The 18,552-nt window shown below is 38.6% G+C and overlaps 1 protein-coding gene across 3 annotated transcripts in view; it reads left to right on the top strand.

Annotated features, from left to right (window-relative positions):
- Nucleotides 1-18,552, top strand: part of MAK (male germ cell associated kinase) — a 42,502-nt gene that overhangs the window by 2,258 nt on the left and 21,692 nt on the right. For all 3 annotated transcript variants that reach the window (XM_060110294.1, XM_060110293.1, XM_060110292.1), the window contains exons 2-7: nucleotides 3,698-3,752; nucleotides 5,002-5,123; nucleotides 7,903-7,982; nucleotides 10,776-10,908; nucleotides 15,300-15,471; nucleotides 16,466-16,633. In XM_060110294.1, coding sequence (XP_059966277.1) covers nucleotides 3,698-3,752; nucleotides 5,002-5,123; nucleotides 7,903-7,982; nucleotides 10,776-10,908; nucleotides 15,300-15,471; nucleotides 16,466-16,633 — 730 coding nt within the window. The remainder of the gene's footprint in view (nucleotides 1-3,697; nucleotides 3,753-5,001; nucleotides 5,124-7,902; nucleotides 7,983-10,775; nucleotides 10,909-15,299; nucleotides 15,472-16,465; nucleotides 16,634-18,552) is intronic.

The raw sequence follows: 18,552 nt of genomic DNA, 5'->3' as shown, positions 1-18,552 counted from the left end.
GAAAATGAGAATGAGGGTTGGGTCTCGTGGTATCATTTAAGGTTATTACCATTGGTTTGTTTTCTATAACAAAATGTTCATTATTCCTTCTGTGTGGCAAGATCATGTGTTTGTTTCAGTCTTCAGTTTCATAAAATGGGGAATTGGGCCTCACCTGCATAGAGCTGGGTAAGACCTTGAGAGAAGTGAGAGGTCAAATACTTTAAGAAGTCAAATAGATTGAATGCTGAGAAGAAGTCATACGTGTATAATTTAGGAATGCTTTCGGTGTATGAAATTAAAAAAACTAACCAAAAGTAAATTAAATAGGGATTTATTTGTTTCACATTGTAAAATGTTCTGAGGTAGGCAGCCCAGGGCTCATACCTTGTCTCAATGCTCTTATCACAGACCCAGGTTCTTTTGTCTTCAAAAAATAGCTGCAGTAGGAGAGGGTGTGGAGAACAGGGAACCCGCCTACGTTGTTGGTGGGAATGTAAATTGGTGCAGCCACTATGGAGAACAGTATGGAGGTTCCTCAAAAAACTAAAAATAGAGTTACCATATGATCCAGCAATCCCACTCCTGGGCATATACCCAGACAAACCTATAATTCAAAAAGATACATGCACCCCTGCATTCATAGCAGCACTATTTACAATAGCCAAGACATGGAAGCAACCTAAATGTCCATCGACAGATGAATAGATAAAGAAGATGTGGTATATATATATATATATATATATATGCAATGGAATACTACTCAGCCATAAAAAGGAATGAAATAATGCCATCTGCAGCAACATGGATGGACCTAGAGATTATCATACTAAGTGAAATAAGTCAGAAAGAGAAAGACAAATATCATATGATATCGCTTTTATGTGGAACCTAAAATATGACACAAATGAACTTATCTGTGAAACAGAAACAGACTCACAGGCATAGAGAACAGACTTGTGGTTGCCAAGGGGGAGGGGGTCGGGAGAGGGATGAACTTGAAGTTTGAGTTTAGCAGATAGATGAAAACTTATATATAGAATGGATAAACAAGGTCTTACTATACAGCACAAGGAACTATATTCAATATCCTGTAATAAACCATAATGGAAAAGAATATGAAAAAGGATATATATAGACATAAAACTGAATCACTTGGCTGTGCAGCAGAAATTAACACAACATTGTAAATCCACCATACTTGAATAAAATAAATTTTAAAAAATTGCTGTAGCAGTCTAGGCCTTGAGTGTGAGTTCCAAGTAAGAAGAAATAAGGAAGAGCTGAAACAGTTACTGTCACTGTCAGTCAGTTGTTGTACTTTCTTCTAATTAGGAAAGCAAAAGCTTTCCCCCACCCCTCTCCAGAAGACTTCTGGCTACTCTTCAGTGGCCAGGAGTGTGTCACATGGCACACGTAGCAATAAGAGAAGCTGGGAAACTGAGTACTTAGGTGGCCATTTTGTATCCCTGGGTTAAAGCTGACCTATGTTAATAAAGAAGAGAAGAAAAGTGGCTCTTAGATAGACAAGTCATAGTGTCTGCCACATTCAGTATCTACTATGTGCCAGACAGTGTTCCTACCCTAATTAAAGACAGAGTAAAACTGAATGAGAAGAGGAGGAGTCATTTGGAAGGCTTGCAGAAAGTTTAAAATTCATTCAACACGTAATTGTTAAGCTCCGATTACACTTGGTGCTCGTCCTGAGGGGATGGGATAGATGAGTTATACATAGACCAACAAGTTAGAAAAGTTACAACACAAAATAGGATAAGTCCTATGATGGGGGGATAGCGGGGCCTATGGGAGCACAGAGAAGCAGTGCTGGAGAGGTATCTTGCAAGGCTTCCCCCATAAAATGAGATCTCGAGAATGACAAAAATTATCAAGAGGAGGGGCAGAATATTCCAAGCTGTAAGAATAGTATGTATGAAGGCCTAGAAGCCAGAGAGCTTTTCCCTTGGGAAATTTAATTGAGGTCACTGGTAAGAAACCTTGTGGTATCCGCTGCCACCTCCAGAAAAAGTCTGTAACAGAATTCATTCTAGGGGGTGTTGGTAAGATCCCCGCACCTCATTAAATTAACAAATATTATCAAGCTCTCTGCCCTTTAAGGACCTGAGAGGCGATTCCATCCCTGAGGAGCTCCTGTTTGTGGGACAGCTCCTCAGGAGCCCGGCTGTGGGTATCGAAATCCATCAATCCATTTAGTAAACATTGATGGAGCACTTACTATGTGCCAGAAACTGAGCAGGCATGTGGAGGTGTCCTCAAGGAGCTTGCGTGTGAGGAGAGGGGAGAAAGACTAAACATAAAAGTAAACTATACGGTATGTAAGAAGGTGGGTAAAGCGCTACGGGAGAAAAAGCAGAGCAGGAACGGTGACCTCACAGCCATGAAAATCAGCTCCGGGCATTAAAGGAACAAGGATCCACCTGAGGTGGTCTCTCATTTCCTCTCACCAGCCCAGCTCTTTCTTGCTGTTTCTGTCTGGCTGAATCTTCTTTTTTTCAGCCTTCACATGCTGGCACCTTCTGTCTTTCAGGTCTCAGCTGAAATACTGCCTCATCAAAAAAGGCCTGGGGCCTGGCCAATTCATCTCATGATCCTGAAAGCTCATTTGTATGTCTGTTTTGTGTTAACTAAAGTCTATTTCCTGTGAGATGGGAAGCATCAGGGTAACCATCTCTGATTTCATCACCCTGGCATATGGGTGTTGGATGAATCAATAAATGAAAGAGAAGATGGCAGGGAATCTAAAAGGAATTCTAACAAATTGGTTTAATTTTTTATAACTACTTTCTTTAGAAATCGGGATAATTGTTTTTACAAGGAAACTTCTGTATTTGCTGCATATAGATACATGCATTACCTTAGGGTAGTATTGATAACTAGTAATTGCTGAAAAGAAAGTAGCACATTAGTACATGTGGATGCAGCTAGTACAGATTTTTAAGAAGAATAAAAGTTTCAATTTGTACTAAATTTTGAAAAGGAACTTGGATATATTAACTAGCCTCTAAAACACTGGATTAAAAATTCTATAATTACTTTTTAAGAATCATAGAGATTATATGTATAGTTTTACACGGATTTGATCAATTTACTAAAATACTTTTATACTATATTTGAATTGACTTCTATTTTATTTCAAATTGAGCACTGTGCCAGATTTACTTTTATCATTTTAGCAAGACATTTATAAATCTATAGTACTGAAACGTATCTTTTGGTAAGTTGGTAAGCCCTCAATTTCTTCAAGCTCCTTCATAAATTTCTAGCACCTGAGTGAGCATAACTGCAATTCTGATTCACTCAGGATATTTTAGAGATAATAGTAGTGATACCCTTCATACCTTATTGTAGCTGACCACAGATACCAGTAAAAATAAGGACATCTACAATAGTATTTACTGAGTGCTGAACTAAGCAGTTTACAATAGGATTTTCTTATGCAGTAGTTCCTACTTTCTAGCTAAGCAGTTTGCAGCACAGAGAAGTCATTAGGCAATTTGCCCAAGAAGTGACACAGTCATGAACCTGCACCAAATGGTCTTGAGATACACAGAAGGGAGATGATCTCCTTTTAAGGAGGAAGGAAAAGAGATATCACAGCTTGCCCAAAGTGAACTAATTACAGAGTAAGAAAGCCAATGGTGTAAACTGTGTCTTCAAATCCCCGGTCCCCACACACTAAACTTTTCTTTTTTTATTGCAGAATGAAGAGAAAGTTCTATTCTTGGGACGAATGTATGAACTTGAGAGAAGTTAAGGTAAAATCCCAGGGATGAAAAGAACCCCAGAAGGCCTTAGCTCTACCTCACGTGTCTCATTTCTGACACATGGTAGCTAAGAAGATGGTTCTGTTCTCTGTGGGAAGCAGACCAAAGATAATTATATTTCTTATGTTTTTCTCTATGTTCCTAATTTCTCATTTCTCATCAGAATGTCAGCGGAGAACAGAAAGCAACTATACCCTCATATTTAAAATTATACTCTCACTTTTTTTTTTTTTTTTTTTTGCGTTACGCGGGCCTCTCTCTGTTGTGGCCTCTCCCGTTGCGGAGCACAGGCTCCGGACACGCAGGCTCAGCAGCCATGGCTCACGGGTCCAGCCGCTTCGCGGCATGTGGGATCTTCCCGGATCAGGGCACGAACCCGTGTCCCCTGCATTGGCAGGCGGACTCTCCACCACTGCGCCATGAGGGAAGCCCTATACTCTCACTTTTAAAAGAGCATTTTAATCCATATTATCAAGGGAAAGCTAATTTTTTAAATTGCCACATGCCATTTCTTTATATTTTATGTTGTATAACTTGGATAAATTTTTGGAGACTTTTGCATGGCATTCCACATAGTTAAGTCAGAAAAAATTAAACCTATTTAATGACCAAGAAAAAAAAAGTGACAGAGTGAAATGTTTTGTAGCTATTGTTGACCTGGTTTGTTTTTGCACTTATATTCGTTACTTAGACAATTACTGCTTACTTTATATTTTTTTAATTTTTAGAAAAATTTATTTATTTATTTTCGGTTGTATTGTGTCTTTGTTGCTGCAAGCAGGCTTTCTCTAGTTGCAGTGAGTGGGGGCTACTCTTTGTTGCGGTGCGAGGGCTTCTCTCACTGCAGTGGCTTCTCCTGTTGCAGAGCACGGGCTCTAGGCACATGGGTTTCAGTAGTTGTGGCTCGCGGGCTCTAGAGCGCAGCCTCAGTAGTTGTGGCTCACAGGCTTAGTTGCTCTGCAGCATGTGGGATCTTCCCGGACCAGGGCTTGAACCCATGTCCCCTGCATTGGCAGGTAGGTTCTTAACCACTGCGCCACCAGGGAAGCCCACTGTTTACTTAAATAGATGTTCTAGATGTTTTCAGACATGGAAATTTTTATAGATATTAAAAATTCATTAATGAATTTAGAAGAAATGGAAAATTACTTAAGGTACTTATCATCCTAGCATTGATGAGATTGTGCCAACTTCTATAACTTTGCTTTAAGAATTTTAATGCTCATTTGCTCTACTGCAGTCTCTGAAGAAACTTAATCATGCCAACGTGATTAAACTGAAAGAAGTTATCAGAGAAAATGACCATCTTTATTTTATATTTGAATATATGAAAGAAAACCTCTATCAATTAATGAAAGACAGGTATGTCTTTATGAAAACTAACTTTTTCCTTATTGTCTCCTCCACGAGTCCCTTGGATCCCTTCATTATGTCACACTTGGCAATGTACAGATCTATCAGTCCATGAGGTACCTTTAAATTAGTTATCTTTATCAAAGGATAATATCTAACATCGAAGAACCATCATTTTTCCGTGGTAATAACTTAAAAGTCAAGGTAAATATTTCATATAAGCACACTATCCATCTATAGCTTTTGAAACAAAAATCTACCTATAGTTTAATACTCAATAATAAAGCTGGCGTTGGGCAAAATCGAGAAAATTGTCTTTCTTACTCTCCCAAGCATCTTGCAAAAGGTTAATGAAGGAATGGAAGAAAGAATGAAGTTGTTTTTAAGAAAGGATCTAATATACTTATTAGAATGCTTAAGTGAATGATAAAAATGTGTTACCAATCCCAAGGAAATTCTCATTTTAATTTTTAAACATACGAACAGAATCTCTAAAGGAGAGTTTCAGTCATCTGCCATGAGCTTGGAGAGGATAACATTTTGGTGGTAGCTGCCGGTCACATCTGGGAGTTTCATGTCCATTTTGCCTGTTTTTAAAGCCAGAGTTGTTCAGCAAAAGAGCCTAAAATATGAAATGAATTTCCCAGTAGAATGATGTTGATCTCTATTTCTTAAACACACACACACACACTCTCACACACACACACTCTCTCTCTCTCTCAAGGTCTAAGGATGGTCAGTGAATTTTTCTTTAATCATATTTTTCCTTCTTACAAAAAATACTGTATTGAATGCCTGTTATTTTTCAGGCTGATATCATTATGACACTAATAGCAGTTAAAATAAAAGTAAAAGATATTCTACCTCTCAAATCAGTGTTTATTTTTCTAGAGTTCTTTCTAGCTCCTGTATACAGACATGCATATTTTCTATGTAGTTGTAATTTTAGTGGTGATACATGTTTGTTTGATTTACTCACTTATAGGCATTTTTAAAAATTAATGTATTTATTTATTTATTTTTTGGCTGTGTTGGGTCTTCGTTTCTGTGCGAGGGCTTTCTCTAGCTGTGGCAAGCAGGGGCCACTCTTCATCGCGGTGCGCGGGCCTCTCACTATCGCAGCCTCTCGTTGCGGAGCACAGGCTCCAGACGCGCAGGCTCAGTAGCTGTGGCTCACGGGCCTAGTTGCTCCGCGGCATGTGGGATTTTCCCAGACCAGGGCTCGAACCCGTGTCCCCTGCATTAGCAGGCAGATTCTCAACCACTGTGCCACCAGGGAAGCCCTATAGGCATTTTTTAATGCTGATACATAATCTTCATAGTTACCATAGCTAGTGTGTTCTGTTAAATGACTATACCAAGCTTCACTTACCTCTTTGAACTATTTAAAATAAATAACTATCAATGGGAGAATAGGTTGGTAATTACAGTGTATAATACTGATGTAATTATTTTGTAGCCATTAAAAGTGATAATTATGAAGATTATAAGAGTGCTTAGGGGCCTCCCTGGTGGCGCAGTGGTTAAGAATTCGCCTGCCAATGCAGGGGACACGGGTTCAAGTCCTAGTCCGGGAAGATCCCACATGCCGTGGAGCAACTAAGCCCGTGCGCCACAACTACTGAGCCTGTGCTCTAGAGCCCGTGAGCCACAACTACTGAAGCCCATGTGCCACAACTACTGAAGCCCACGCGCCTAGAGCCTGTGCTCTGCAACAAGAGAAGCTACCACAATGAGAAGCCTGCGCCCTGCAACAAAGAGTAGCCCTCGCTCACTGCAACTAGAGAAAGCCCGCGTGCAGCAGCAAAGACCCAATGCAGCCAAAAATTAAATAAATAAATTTTTTTAAAAAAGAGTGCTTATAAGTGAACAAAAAACAGAAACCAAAGTTGTATTTATGTAACATTGACACCTAATATAAAAGTTATACACACAGATGGATTAGGGCTGGATTAGAATGCTGAAAAATCAAAATAGTTTCCTTATCAGGTGGTGAGATTATGGGTAATCTTCTTGGCTTCTAATAATAATTTATGCTCTTTAAAATATATGAAATGATAAACATATCCATGGTATACTGAGGTATAATTTTGAAGAAAAAATTAAGTACATGTAAATACATGAAATATTATACTTTCATATGATTTTAAATATATATATAAGTGGAAGTGGAGAATGCAATTGCAAATGAACATTAAAAAGACTCAGCTTTGGAATTTCATGATTCAATTCTGGATTTCTAAATTAAAAGGAAATTAAAGTGATATTGTTTAGAATATTATTCAAAGTCAAAAGTATAAATTAAACCATTAACAACTGTACATGGTAAAAGGCTATTTGAGGTTAGTGGTATTTTTACACTTTGTTTTTGGTAGCTTAACTTCCTGAAATTTTTTTTTTTTTTTTTTTTTTTTTGCTGTACGCGGGCCTCTCACTGCTGTGGCCTCTCCCGTTGCGGAGCACAGGCTCCGGACACACAGGCTCCGCGGCCATGGCTCGCGGGCCCAGCCGCTCCGCGGCATGTGGGATCTTCCGGGATCGGGGCACGAACCCGTGTCCCCTGCATCGGCAGGCGAACTCTCAACCACTGCGCCACCAGGGAAGCCCTGAAATGTTGTTTTTGAGGATTAATTTACAAGCCTTTTTTATTCAAGTAAACTTCTTTTCCATGTCAACCGAAGACCAATATACAAAACCTCTGCTCTGATACTGTAACTGTACCTTTAGTGTACAGCATTCTTTTTGCAAATTGAATTACATTACTGTTTATTTGTTCATTTCTTCACAGAAACAAGTTGTTCCCTGAGTCAGTCATCAGAAATATTATGTATCAAATATTGCAAGGGCTGGCATTTATCCATAAACATGGTAGGTTTCATTGCCCTGCCCCTTTAGATTACTGTCATGGTCATGCACAGGAATTGTATATATACTGTTAAATAATATTATATTGGATAACTACAAGTTTGGAGTATGTGCCTACTAACTGACAGTTTTATTTTAAAAATTTAGAATTTCTTTAATTCTACATAAAATGGAATTTCTATAATCTGTAACTATCTTCCTCTATAGCAGAATTTTTTTAGTTTGATCATCAGCCTTTAGTCTCCATCATCATAACCCCATCCTGCTACCTCATTCCACCTAATTTTACCATGGAAATGAAAAAAAAAAAAAAGGTCCCTCTTGGAAAAGATTAGAATGCTTTGATCTAACATGATCAATTATTAACACTTAAATAGTTTAAAGCACCTGTGCTATGGTATTTTCTAGTTTTCCCTAGTATTTACATTTAGTTGTTTCTATATTTGGAGAAATTATTTTTATGCATTTCTTATTTATGTAATCTTATAGTTTTTTGCGTATCTATCAAACCAAAGTTAATATTATTATGAAAAATTTTAGTGATTTAATGATCATTAATTTTTAATGATTCTAGTTTAGCATCACTAGATGTTTAGATGTTAAATTAGGATAGTGTATATCATACCATTGCTGCATTCTGAGCATAGGCATTCAAAAATCACCATTATTAGTCTCCTTTCATGTTTTATCCTATATTTTATATTTTCTTTTCTCCTTTCTCTTTTAACTGCTACAGGAAATAATTTATTTTCTAGAAATGCTATGCAGAATTCCATATAAACATTGTAAGAACATTCTTGAATCCCCAGGGTTTTTCTGTCTTATGTTAAGGTCTTTAAAAGCCTAAAACCCATGAAAATATATTACAATCCAATGATAAAAGTCAGTCATTAATTAATTACATGGAATGTAAAGGATATATGCTATTTTAATTGTTCATATTGGATTCCTGATCTTCAACTCATTTTTCAACTCTGGTCAGCATGGTTAACTCTTGATATTTTCCTGCGTTAATTTATGCTAATGGAAGCAAGTGTGATGTGGAAAATCAAAAGCCTCATGAATTCTCTGATTTTTTGAAAGAGTTTTGTGTTTTGCTGATATCTTTTAGGCTAGTAATAAAATTGGTTTAGATTCCTTGGATATATATCAACTATCAGCAACTTCAGAGCATAAGGGATTGAAGGAGGAAACCAGCTTGGAATTTAAAAATTGTTGATGAAAGTAAATAACATATGAGTAATCTAGAGTTGGCTTTATAAGTGCCTACAGAGTGATCTGGGAAACCAGACTCCAAGAACAATAGACATTTTTACAAAAGCTAAATTATTCTCTCCATAGTTCGTAAACATCTCAGATGTAATCCTTTGAGAAAATAGATATTTTAAAAACAGTAGCTGTCAAAAGAAATGGACTAATCTTTTAGTTAAAGTTAGGACCAAGTTACCAATATATTTATATTAGTGAGGATGGGGAAAACCTCAACTGTGGTTTAATTAAGATTTTATGGATTAATGTCACTTTACCATCACACGTGCTCCCATTCCTGTCTTCATATCATGAAATTACAATGTGTTACTCTTGGAAGTTAGTGAAATGGATGGATCTCAGTAGCTATTTCGAGTAAGGAGTACCAGGTAAGCAGAGTACAAAACTGTTGTAGATGTCATGGAGAGCCCACACTGGCTTCGAAGGGGTTAAAAAAGTTTAAGTTTAGAAGAGTCTTCCTAGCTCAAATCTGCATGGAAACCCTTGGTGATGATGACGATCACCTACAATTGATGACCAGGCCCGTTCTTAATTCTCCACCCTGCAAAGTCATTAGGATACAAGTCATCTGTGTACAACCAGTGTGCTTTACCTACTCCTTAGACATCTGCAAGGAGGGCTTTCTGCCCTCATTTTCATTGGGCTTCCATGTAGCTTTGGTAACTAGCCATTTATTTTATACATTAAATTGGTAAATAAGCATTATAATTATTGGGGTTGTTTCAACAAGGCAGCTACCAGGGGAGAGCTGAGCTGTTAAATAATTTTAAAGGGGCTTCCCTGGTGGCGCAGTGGTTAAGAGTCCACCTGTCGATGCAGGGGATACTGGTTCGTGCCCCGGTCCAGGAAGATCCCACATGCCCCAGAGCGGCTGGGCCCGTGAGCCATGGCCGCTGAGCCTGTGCTCCGCAACGGGAGAGGCCACAACAGTGAGAGGCCCGCATACCAAAAAAAAAAAAATAATAATAATAATAATTTTAAAGGAAGGAGTTGATTCAAATGTGTGGCGTTCCATTTGTGTTTAATGGACTTCTTAAAGTGATTATACTCAAGGAATCGCAGGTTAAACTACAATGTGGTAGAGCAGTAATAAGACCAGCTTCACTGACTGAAGCCTGATATGCAGCGCTCCTCGAGCTTTCACTAGACTGCTTCTCTCCAAGCTTCAACCTCCTCATCTGCTACCCACTCGTGATCATAATACCTCCTTAAGGGTGTTGTTCAAATTAGCGGAGATAACCAATAATGTGGCAGTATCTAACCCAGTGCCTGAACTCACCGGATCCACAAATAGAAATACATGTGGATATTTATTTTTAATGGCCATATATACTGTATGAACTTCCTCGCCAAATTATTTTGAAAGCAGGGTCCCCACCTCCCATCACTGTGTAGACAATAAATATGGTTTATTTTTTTCCTACGTTCACCTTCCTAATTAGAACAGAGAGGCTCAGCTATCTTGTTAGTAAATCAAATGTCTAGATACGATGATTTATTCTTGTTTTTCCTCTCTATATTACCAAGGCTTTTTTCATAGGGATATGAAGCCAGAAAACTTGCTTTGTATGGGCCCAGAACTTGTGAAAATTGCTGACTTTGGACTTGCAAGAGAATTAAGGTCACAGCCACCGTATACTGATTATGTATCCACCAGATGGTGAGTAGTTTTTTGCAACTGTCCAGAGGCATATGTCTCTGTTGATGTTTTCCTACAGTAGATTGTTACACATCTTTCTGGAGGTTCCATATCAAGTATTTAAAGCAAAATGCAGAACTGAATTTTTTTGTATTCTTTGCAGAGAGAGAAGGATTGTCTCATGACTCTTATGATAAATGAAAAGGGAAGGAAAAAGGATTTCACGCATCCATTCATTCATTCAACAAACATTTATTGAACCCCTATTATGTGCTGGATACTATTTTAGGCCCTGGGAACACAGACATGAACTAAACAGGAAAGAATCTCTGCCTCATGCTGCTTACATGACAGCCAATCCATAAACAAAGAAAGAATGTCCTGAGTTACCAACAGAGAGACATACACACGTTCATCACAAGACACGTAACAGTCCCATCTTGCACACTACCCAAATGTCCATCGCCAGAGGCATATATATTCACCCAGTGGAGTACTTCACAGCAATGAGAATGAAAGGCCTACAACTACGTAAACAATATGATGGATCTCACAGATACAATGTTGTGAGCAAGAGGCCAAACAGAAAAAGAGCACATGTTATGGGATTCCATTTATATAAAGTACAGAAATAGAACAAACCTGTTAAAAGTCAGGATAGCGGTTACATGGTCAGGGTAGGGGCAGTAGTGACTGGAAGAGCGCAGAGGAGGGGCCCTCTGCGGAGCTGATAACACGCAGTTCCTTGGTCTGGGTGCTGGGCCCGTGGGTATGTTCTAACTGTAAAAATTCAGCAAGCTGTACTGTTAGGACATGTGCATTTTTTCTGTATGTATATTGTATTCCAATAAAAACAATTAAGAATATTTGAGCATCAGATAGTGATACATATATATCTCTACATATTACTATATGGAAAAATAAAGTCTGGAAAGGGACAGGGGGTTGGAAGAGACAGGGGAGGGAAGGGGTATGTTGCTGTTTTAAACAGGCGGTCTCACTGATGCCAGGCTGAGGAGGTGCTGCGAGGCAAGAGGTTTTCAGGCAGAGAAAATGCTGAGCGTAAAGGCCCGTAGACAGGAGTGCCACTGAGGATTCTGCAAAGAGCAGAGTGAATAAGGAGGGCGGGAGTGGGAAGTGAGGCCAGAGCGTTTGTGGGGCGGCCGGATGTAAGGACGGGGATGTCGGGCTCATCGGAGGGAACCAGGGGGCCCCTGCAGGGCTCTGAGCTGCCGCCCTGAAAAGAGTCTAGAGGAGCAGGGGCAGAAGCAGGGAGACCAGGGAGGAGGCTGTTACACTACCTTGGGCAGAAAATGACAGTGACTTGGATCTGGTGGCCGTGGAGGTGGTGACAGGTGTAGGATGCTGGGTGTGCTTTAAGATAGAGCGGATGTGATTTCCTGGTGAAGCAGATGTGGGGAACAAGATGAAGCAGTCAGAGACTTCAAGGTCTTTTCCATGAGCAGCCAGAGGGCTGGAGTCAGCCCTGAGGGAGAGGGGGCTGCTGTGGAGCTCGTGGGGGGAGGCGCAGTTGTGTGTCAGGTTGAGGGATGCCTCTTGAGACAACCACGGGGAGATGTCACGGTAGGCGGTGGGACCTATGACCTGGGGTTCAGGGAGCAGGGCTGGGCTGGAGACCTAAACTTGGGACACCTCAGTGTTAAAAATTACAGGGTTGGGTGAGGTCACTAAGGGCCTGAGTGTGGTTAGAGGAGAAAAGAAGTCTGAGGACAGAGCCTGGAAAGAGTGACAATATGTCCCGGTTTGCTGCGGATAGTCTCGGTCGATGCCTGTTATCAATAGTTTCATTAAAACAAGCTGGGACACGTCTGATCGACCTCCGCTGTATGCTTCCTGATTCCTCCCTGGTCTGTTCTGGTAACATTAGAGACCCATAAACCAAGTTCACACTTTAACACATGGCTAATTAACAATGTCAGTTTTAAATGAGTGCCTTCCAACTGGCTTCGAAGAGAAAAATCAATTACCTTATTTCTAATAATCATGTGATTTTTTTCATCACAATTCAGAGAATCAAAGTGAAGCTTTTGGAAGGTCATTCCTTGAAAAGTGAAATGTCTGACATTACTATGAATGCTATTTAACTTCAGTTAAAACCTTTGAAAATAAAATTATTTTTGCCATGGTAATACAAGTTTTAGTGAAGCCTAGCATCATAAAAACAGTATTCTTACTAAATTAAGAAACCTAGAAAGCAGAAATTTATTTGGATTGGTTACGATGCTTATCTATTTTGTAACTGCATCCAAATAAGCTGCTAAATTTGCATTCTACCAATCAAAATAAGCTGCAGTTGTCAGAATTTACACATTACACATACACGCAGAGGGTAACTGCACTGAAAAACTTTTGTGATGCTACTGATGTTGACTACAAAAACGGCTGCAGCATGGCTGTATGTACTTTCTCTCTTTGCCATCTGTCATTCGAATTGTAGAATTGTTTGAGCCTTTGAAAAACTAGTTTGTAAGTCAATTTAAATGATTTACAGTGATATCTAGCTTTTTTTGTAAATAATCCCTTCATATTTTGGTTGCATTTTGTTTCAAATCACTTGGAAATCTTCATTCAGAAGTTTTGATAAATGGACGCCAAAAAACCAAAGCTTCTGAAGTTTATGGGAAACTGCAATTATTGAAAATGAAGTTTGCAAACAGGAAGATAATGATATTTATCCCTACAAAAGCAAAGGAGGAACTGAACAAATTAAATAAGAGCTCAAAGTGTACTAGTTTTATCTTTTTTAAATGTATAATTAGAATTGGAAAATCTCCTCTTGCAGGGAAGAATCTTTTTAAGGAGCTTCTATTTTCAACTGGGTAAATTTAGACTCTATACTGAAATGGAATGAAATTGAGAATACTTGTTTTCAGTATCTAAATTGGGCAAAACATTCAAAACAATTTTGTCTCCTAAAAATATCAAAACGTAATAAAAAGTGTTGGCAAGGATGTGGAGGAACTGGAACCCTCACACATTTGCTGGTGGGAGTGGAAAATGGTACAAAACAGCCTGGCAGTTCCTCAGTGGTTAAACATATAGTTACCATGTGATCCAGCAAAATCCCACACCTAGGTATATACCCAAGAGAAATGAAAACATATGTCCACACAAAAACTTGTATATGAATGTTCACAACATTACCATAATAACCAAAAAGTGGGAAAAACCCAAATGTCCATCAACTGATCATGGATAAACAAAATGTGGTATAGCCATACAATGGAATATTATTCAGCAATAAATAGAAGTACTGATATATGCTACAACATGGATAAACCTTGGAAACATGTTCAGTGAAAGAAGCCAGTCACAAAGGACCACACAGTGTATGGTTCCATTGATGTGAAGTGACAGAAGAGGCAAATCTATAGATAGTAGATTAGAGAAATGGGAGCGCAGGGCTATTGGAGAGGTGTGGGGTTTCTTTTGGGGGTGATGAAAATGTTCTAAAGTTGATTGTGATGATGGATGCACAACTCTTGTGAATATACTTAAAGCCACTGAACTGTATGCTTTTAAATGGATGTATTGCATGTTATGTGACTTATATCTCAAAGCTGTCAAAGAAAGCTACTCTGAATGGAAGCCAAAGGCTAATACTGCAAAGCATTTAGGCTGAAACGTTTGTGCATTTCAACATGGAAAAAAAATTGAGAATATCCTCCACCAGCTACCTTTGCCTTATAAATAGAGTATTTTTCTAATTAAAAATATTATCAATTAAGGAAATTGAGTCAATTGAGGAATCGGCACTTTCAAACAGATAAACCAAAAGAAGGATGGATAAACAAGCACAGGGAACTATATGCAAAATCCTGTGAGAAACCATAACGGAAAAGTCTACAAAAAAGGATGTATATATATGTATAGCTGAATCGCTTTGCTGTACGGCAGAAATTAACACAACATTGTAAATTAACTATACTTCAATAAAATAAATTTTTTTAAAAAGATGGGAAAAAGCCCACTACTCAGGGATAATCTTTGTTAGTCTTTTGTTTTCGATCCTTCATGTGAAGGTATCAGGATTTAATGCGTTGTAAAATACGACTGCTCCCATTCAGAACGTATCTGCTTCCATTCAGAGCTTCTCCACCTTTTTTTAATGTATTATATTAGCATTTCCACATTTATTTGTTGGGAGTCCCTATCTTAGGCCACTTGGACATTTCGTTTATAGTTGTCTTGAGCTCTACTACTTGTTTGTGGTCAGGAAAAATGTGTGCTAGTCAATATAAACCCAACACATTGTGCAGACAGATGCCTGATACAGAGAAGGCAGTTAATACCTGGTTCTCGATTGAAATGCCGGACCAAACAAAATCCTACTGCCATTCCACCTCTGAAACTACAATCAAAATGGCCTGTTTTGTTTTCTATTTTCATAGGTATCGTGCTCCTGAAGTTTTATTAAGATCTTCAGTTTATAGCTCTCCCATTGACATGTGGGCTGTTGGGAGTATAATGGCTGAACTATACACGTTAAGACCACTTTTCCCAGGGACAAGTGAGGTCGATGAAATCTTTAAGATTTGCCAAGTTTTAGGGACTCCCAAAAAAGTAAGTACTTTCGTCCTTAAGTTGTTATAACTTTTGATTATTTGTAACTTTTGGCCAGCTAGCTGATATTTCCATTTTCAAAAAGGCTTACGTTTTAAGGGTTAATTTCCTTATAATCAGTCTTTTTTTTTTTTTTATTGGGATGGGATGAGGGTTGCAAGAAGCCAGAATCCCACCAGACTGTCAAGAAAAGGGGCTGACCTTTCCTTAAGAACTTAAGGGAAAATTCTCTATATTTAGAATTCTATGTATTTAACTCTGGTCTGATGACCAGCCGATGACTACCTGCTTAGCCTCGTTCCTACTTGTTCTGTGAACGTCCGTTGGGATCAACTCATTAATGCCAGGTGTCCTGGATTTTATTTTCTCTTAACCTTTTCTTGTTTACATTTATATACCTCTGCCATGGATATTTAATTTCTTGAACTGAGTACTTTTCAATTAACTATTGCATTCAGCTAGACTTCACTTTCTGAGATGCACTTATTTAATACGTTTAAGTATGTATAATTACACCTGGATTAAATGAGTGTGTGCCTTGTAGTGAACATTAGTCAAGTTAACGCAGCTATTAAAGCTTTAACGTAACTCATTTCCCAGCTGTGTGCAGTTTTTGACATTGGATGCAATGTATAACATAATGAGGATCTTTGTAATAATCAGAGTCTTTGTACATCGCTTGTCCTTACTTGTTCAGAGCCACCTGGGTACCATCATCACCATCGAGATCCAAAAGACCAGAGTTTAACATTTTGAAATTTATGAAAGTGCTTTCTCACTTTTTCCCTAATTCTCAACTCAACTGTTCTTTCTATACTGTTTATAGCACTGAATTGTGCATGTGGTCTGGTATTTTATTTTCACATTTATTTATATGAGTCAACATTAAAATTTTTATACACAAGTGATTTTTATATTATTACTGTTTTAAATTGATCATTAAAAACAAATTACTTATTGCCTCCCCTCCCCCACTTATATATTCCTTAAACAGAGTGACTGGCCGGAAGGGTACCAGCTTGCATCCTCTATGAATTTCCGCTTTCCCCAGTGTGTTCCTATAAACTTAAAAACTCTTATTCCCAATGCCAGTAGTGAAGCTATTCAGCTTATGACTGAAATGTTGAGTTGGAATCCAAAGAAACGACCAGCAGCAAGCCAGGTAAGACAGATGTCCCTGGTATAGTTGTGTGCGGGGTTTTTTTTTTTTTAATTTGAGGTTTTACAATATCGGGGATATTTTTCTTTACAAAGACAAGTCTATTTTCAACCAGTTTTACCAAGAGAATTAAGCCCTAAAGATTAAGGCTTTATGTAATGATTTAACTTCTAGGCATGTAAGATTCTTGGGAGAATTGCAAAAATAGCCACTCCAATGATTTTTCTGTTTTGTGGTTCAAATGAGGAACCCTGTGGAGGTTGAGGCTGAAAGGAATTAATCTCTAATGGTAAAAATTCAGGCATGTTGACACTTTGATCTCTGACTTCTAGCCTCCAGGATGGTGACAAAATACATTTCTCTTGTTTAAGCCGCCCAATCTGTGGTACTTGTTAACAAGAGCCTTAGAAAACTACACGGTGAGGATAACTCTCTGGGGGAATAAAGCTGTATCTCTCTGGCTTCTGAGGTGAGGGCAGAGGCATTTGGATTTACTGTTCCACTTAGATGACGTACACTAGGAGAAATGGATTCTGGACAGAGAATAAATGTCCACTTCAATAACCTTTCAAGGAAGTTTTGAAATCACTATTCTTTCAACATTTATGGAGCACAAACTAAGAAACTAAGTGCCTGGTAGTATGTTAGGTGGTTGGAATTTCAGGTATGAATATACGACCCCTTTCCTGGCCTGGTGGAACATTCTTCAAGCCCTCAATTTTCTACCACACTTTTTTGGGGGACAAAGTGCTTTGATAATTTAGAGACAGTTAACACAGAGAGACATATAGGGATGATCCTTCCACCCAGAGGAAGGCTGGTGGTAAAATTTAAGGAAGAATTTGCAAAGGAAATGACATTTACACTAGGCATTAAAAATGTTGGAATTTGCTCACACTTTTTTTCCACCTAGCATCTTCCTTTCCCTTCTTTCTCTGGCAAAGTGCTAGAGCTCTCAACGTGGAGGCAGTGGCAGAACCGGAGGATGAATGGGAATGGGGGGATGGTGGGAAATGGGCTAGAAAGACAACTATGAAATAACAAAAAATCAGATTTAGAGTTAGAAAAATGTTGACCTGATTTGCACAGGATAGTTTGTATTTTCTGTATGACTCCAAATGTTTATGATGAGCTTGTGTTCATTTCATAGTTTAAAAGAATAAAGAAGAAAGTAAAAGTCAAAAAAAATTCAGGCATGTGACAGGCTAATTAGGAAGAAACTTGTCACAGGTAGTAAAAGAGCATCTCTTCAGTTAGACAACCTAGTAGACTTTCCGACGCTCTCCTACTGTGTAGAGGACGCGGGTTCCCTCGACACAGTGGTATCATCCCTCCACAGGACTGGAGTAATGCTCCCTCTCCGGCTCCCACAAGAGGGCAGCGTGTGATACCCATGCTTGCCTCCTTTGTGACTATACCCTCAACACCTACAGATGAATCCTGTCTCATGGTCTTAAAAACGCCATGGTTTTATCTGCAAAGGGCTTAAATTAAAAAGTCGTAACAGGCTTTATGGTATTCTTATTGTTATTTAAATATAAATTGAGGATTGAAATAAACCAAATAATTATTTGGCTTTTAAAAAATTTAATTTGGCCTAGAATGGTGGTGGGCTCAGAAAAGGCGTTCAGTAAATATTTGTTGAATAAACGAATGTCAAATAAAATGGGGCCAGGACTCCAGGAGAAAAAAAAAAATTAATTTGGGAAGATATTTTCTAAAGGTCAACTGGAAGAACAAATGGGAAAGAATAGCCAAGACAGGTTTGAACAATAATAAATAATCAGAGGACAGTGGTAGGGTTAGACAGCTTGCCCTGTCAAACGTTAAAATAATCTGTAAAATGGTAGTAATTACAACAGTGGGGTCCTGGCATGAGGTACTTACAGTTGCAGAAGCTGCAAGTCTGTGTAAGGTAAAAT

This window comes from Mesoplodon densirostris, chromosome 10, assembly GCF_025265405.1.
Source record: "Mesoplodon densirostris isolate mMesDen1 chromosome 10, mMesDen1 primary haplotype, whole genome shotgun sequence".
Taxonomy (NCBI): Eukaryota; Metazoa; Chordata; class Mammalia; order Artiodactyla; family Ziphiidae; genus Mesoplodon; species Mesoplodon densirostris.
The sequence above is the reverse complement of the archived record's forward strand: the minus strand, read 5'-3'. Positions and strand labels throughout refer to the sequence as shown.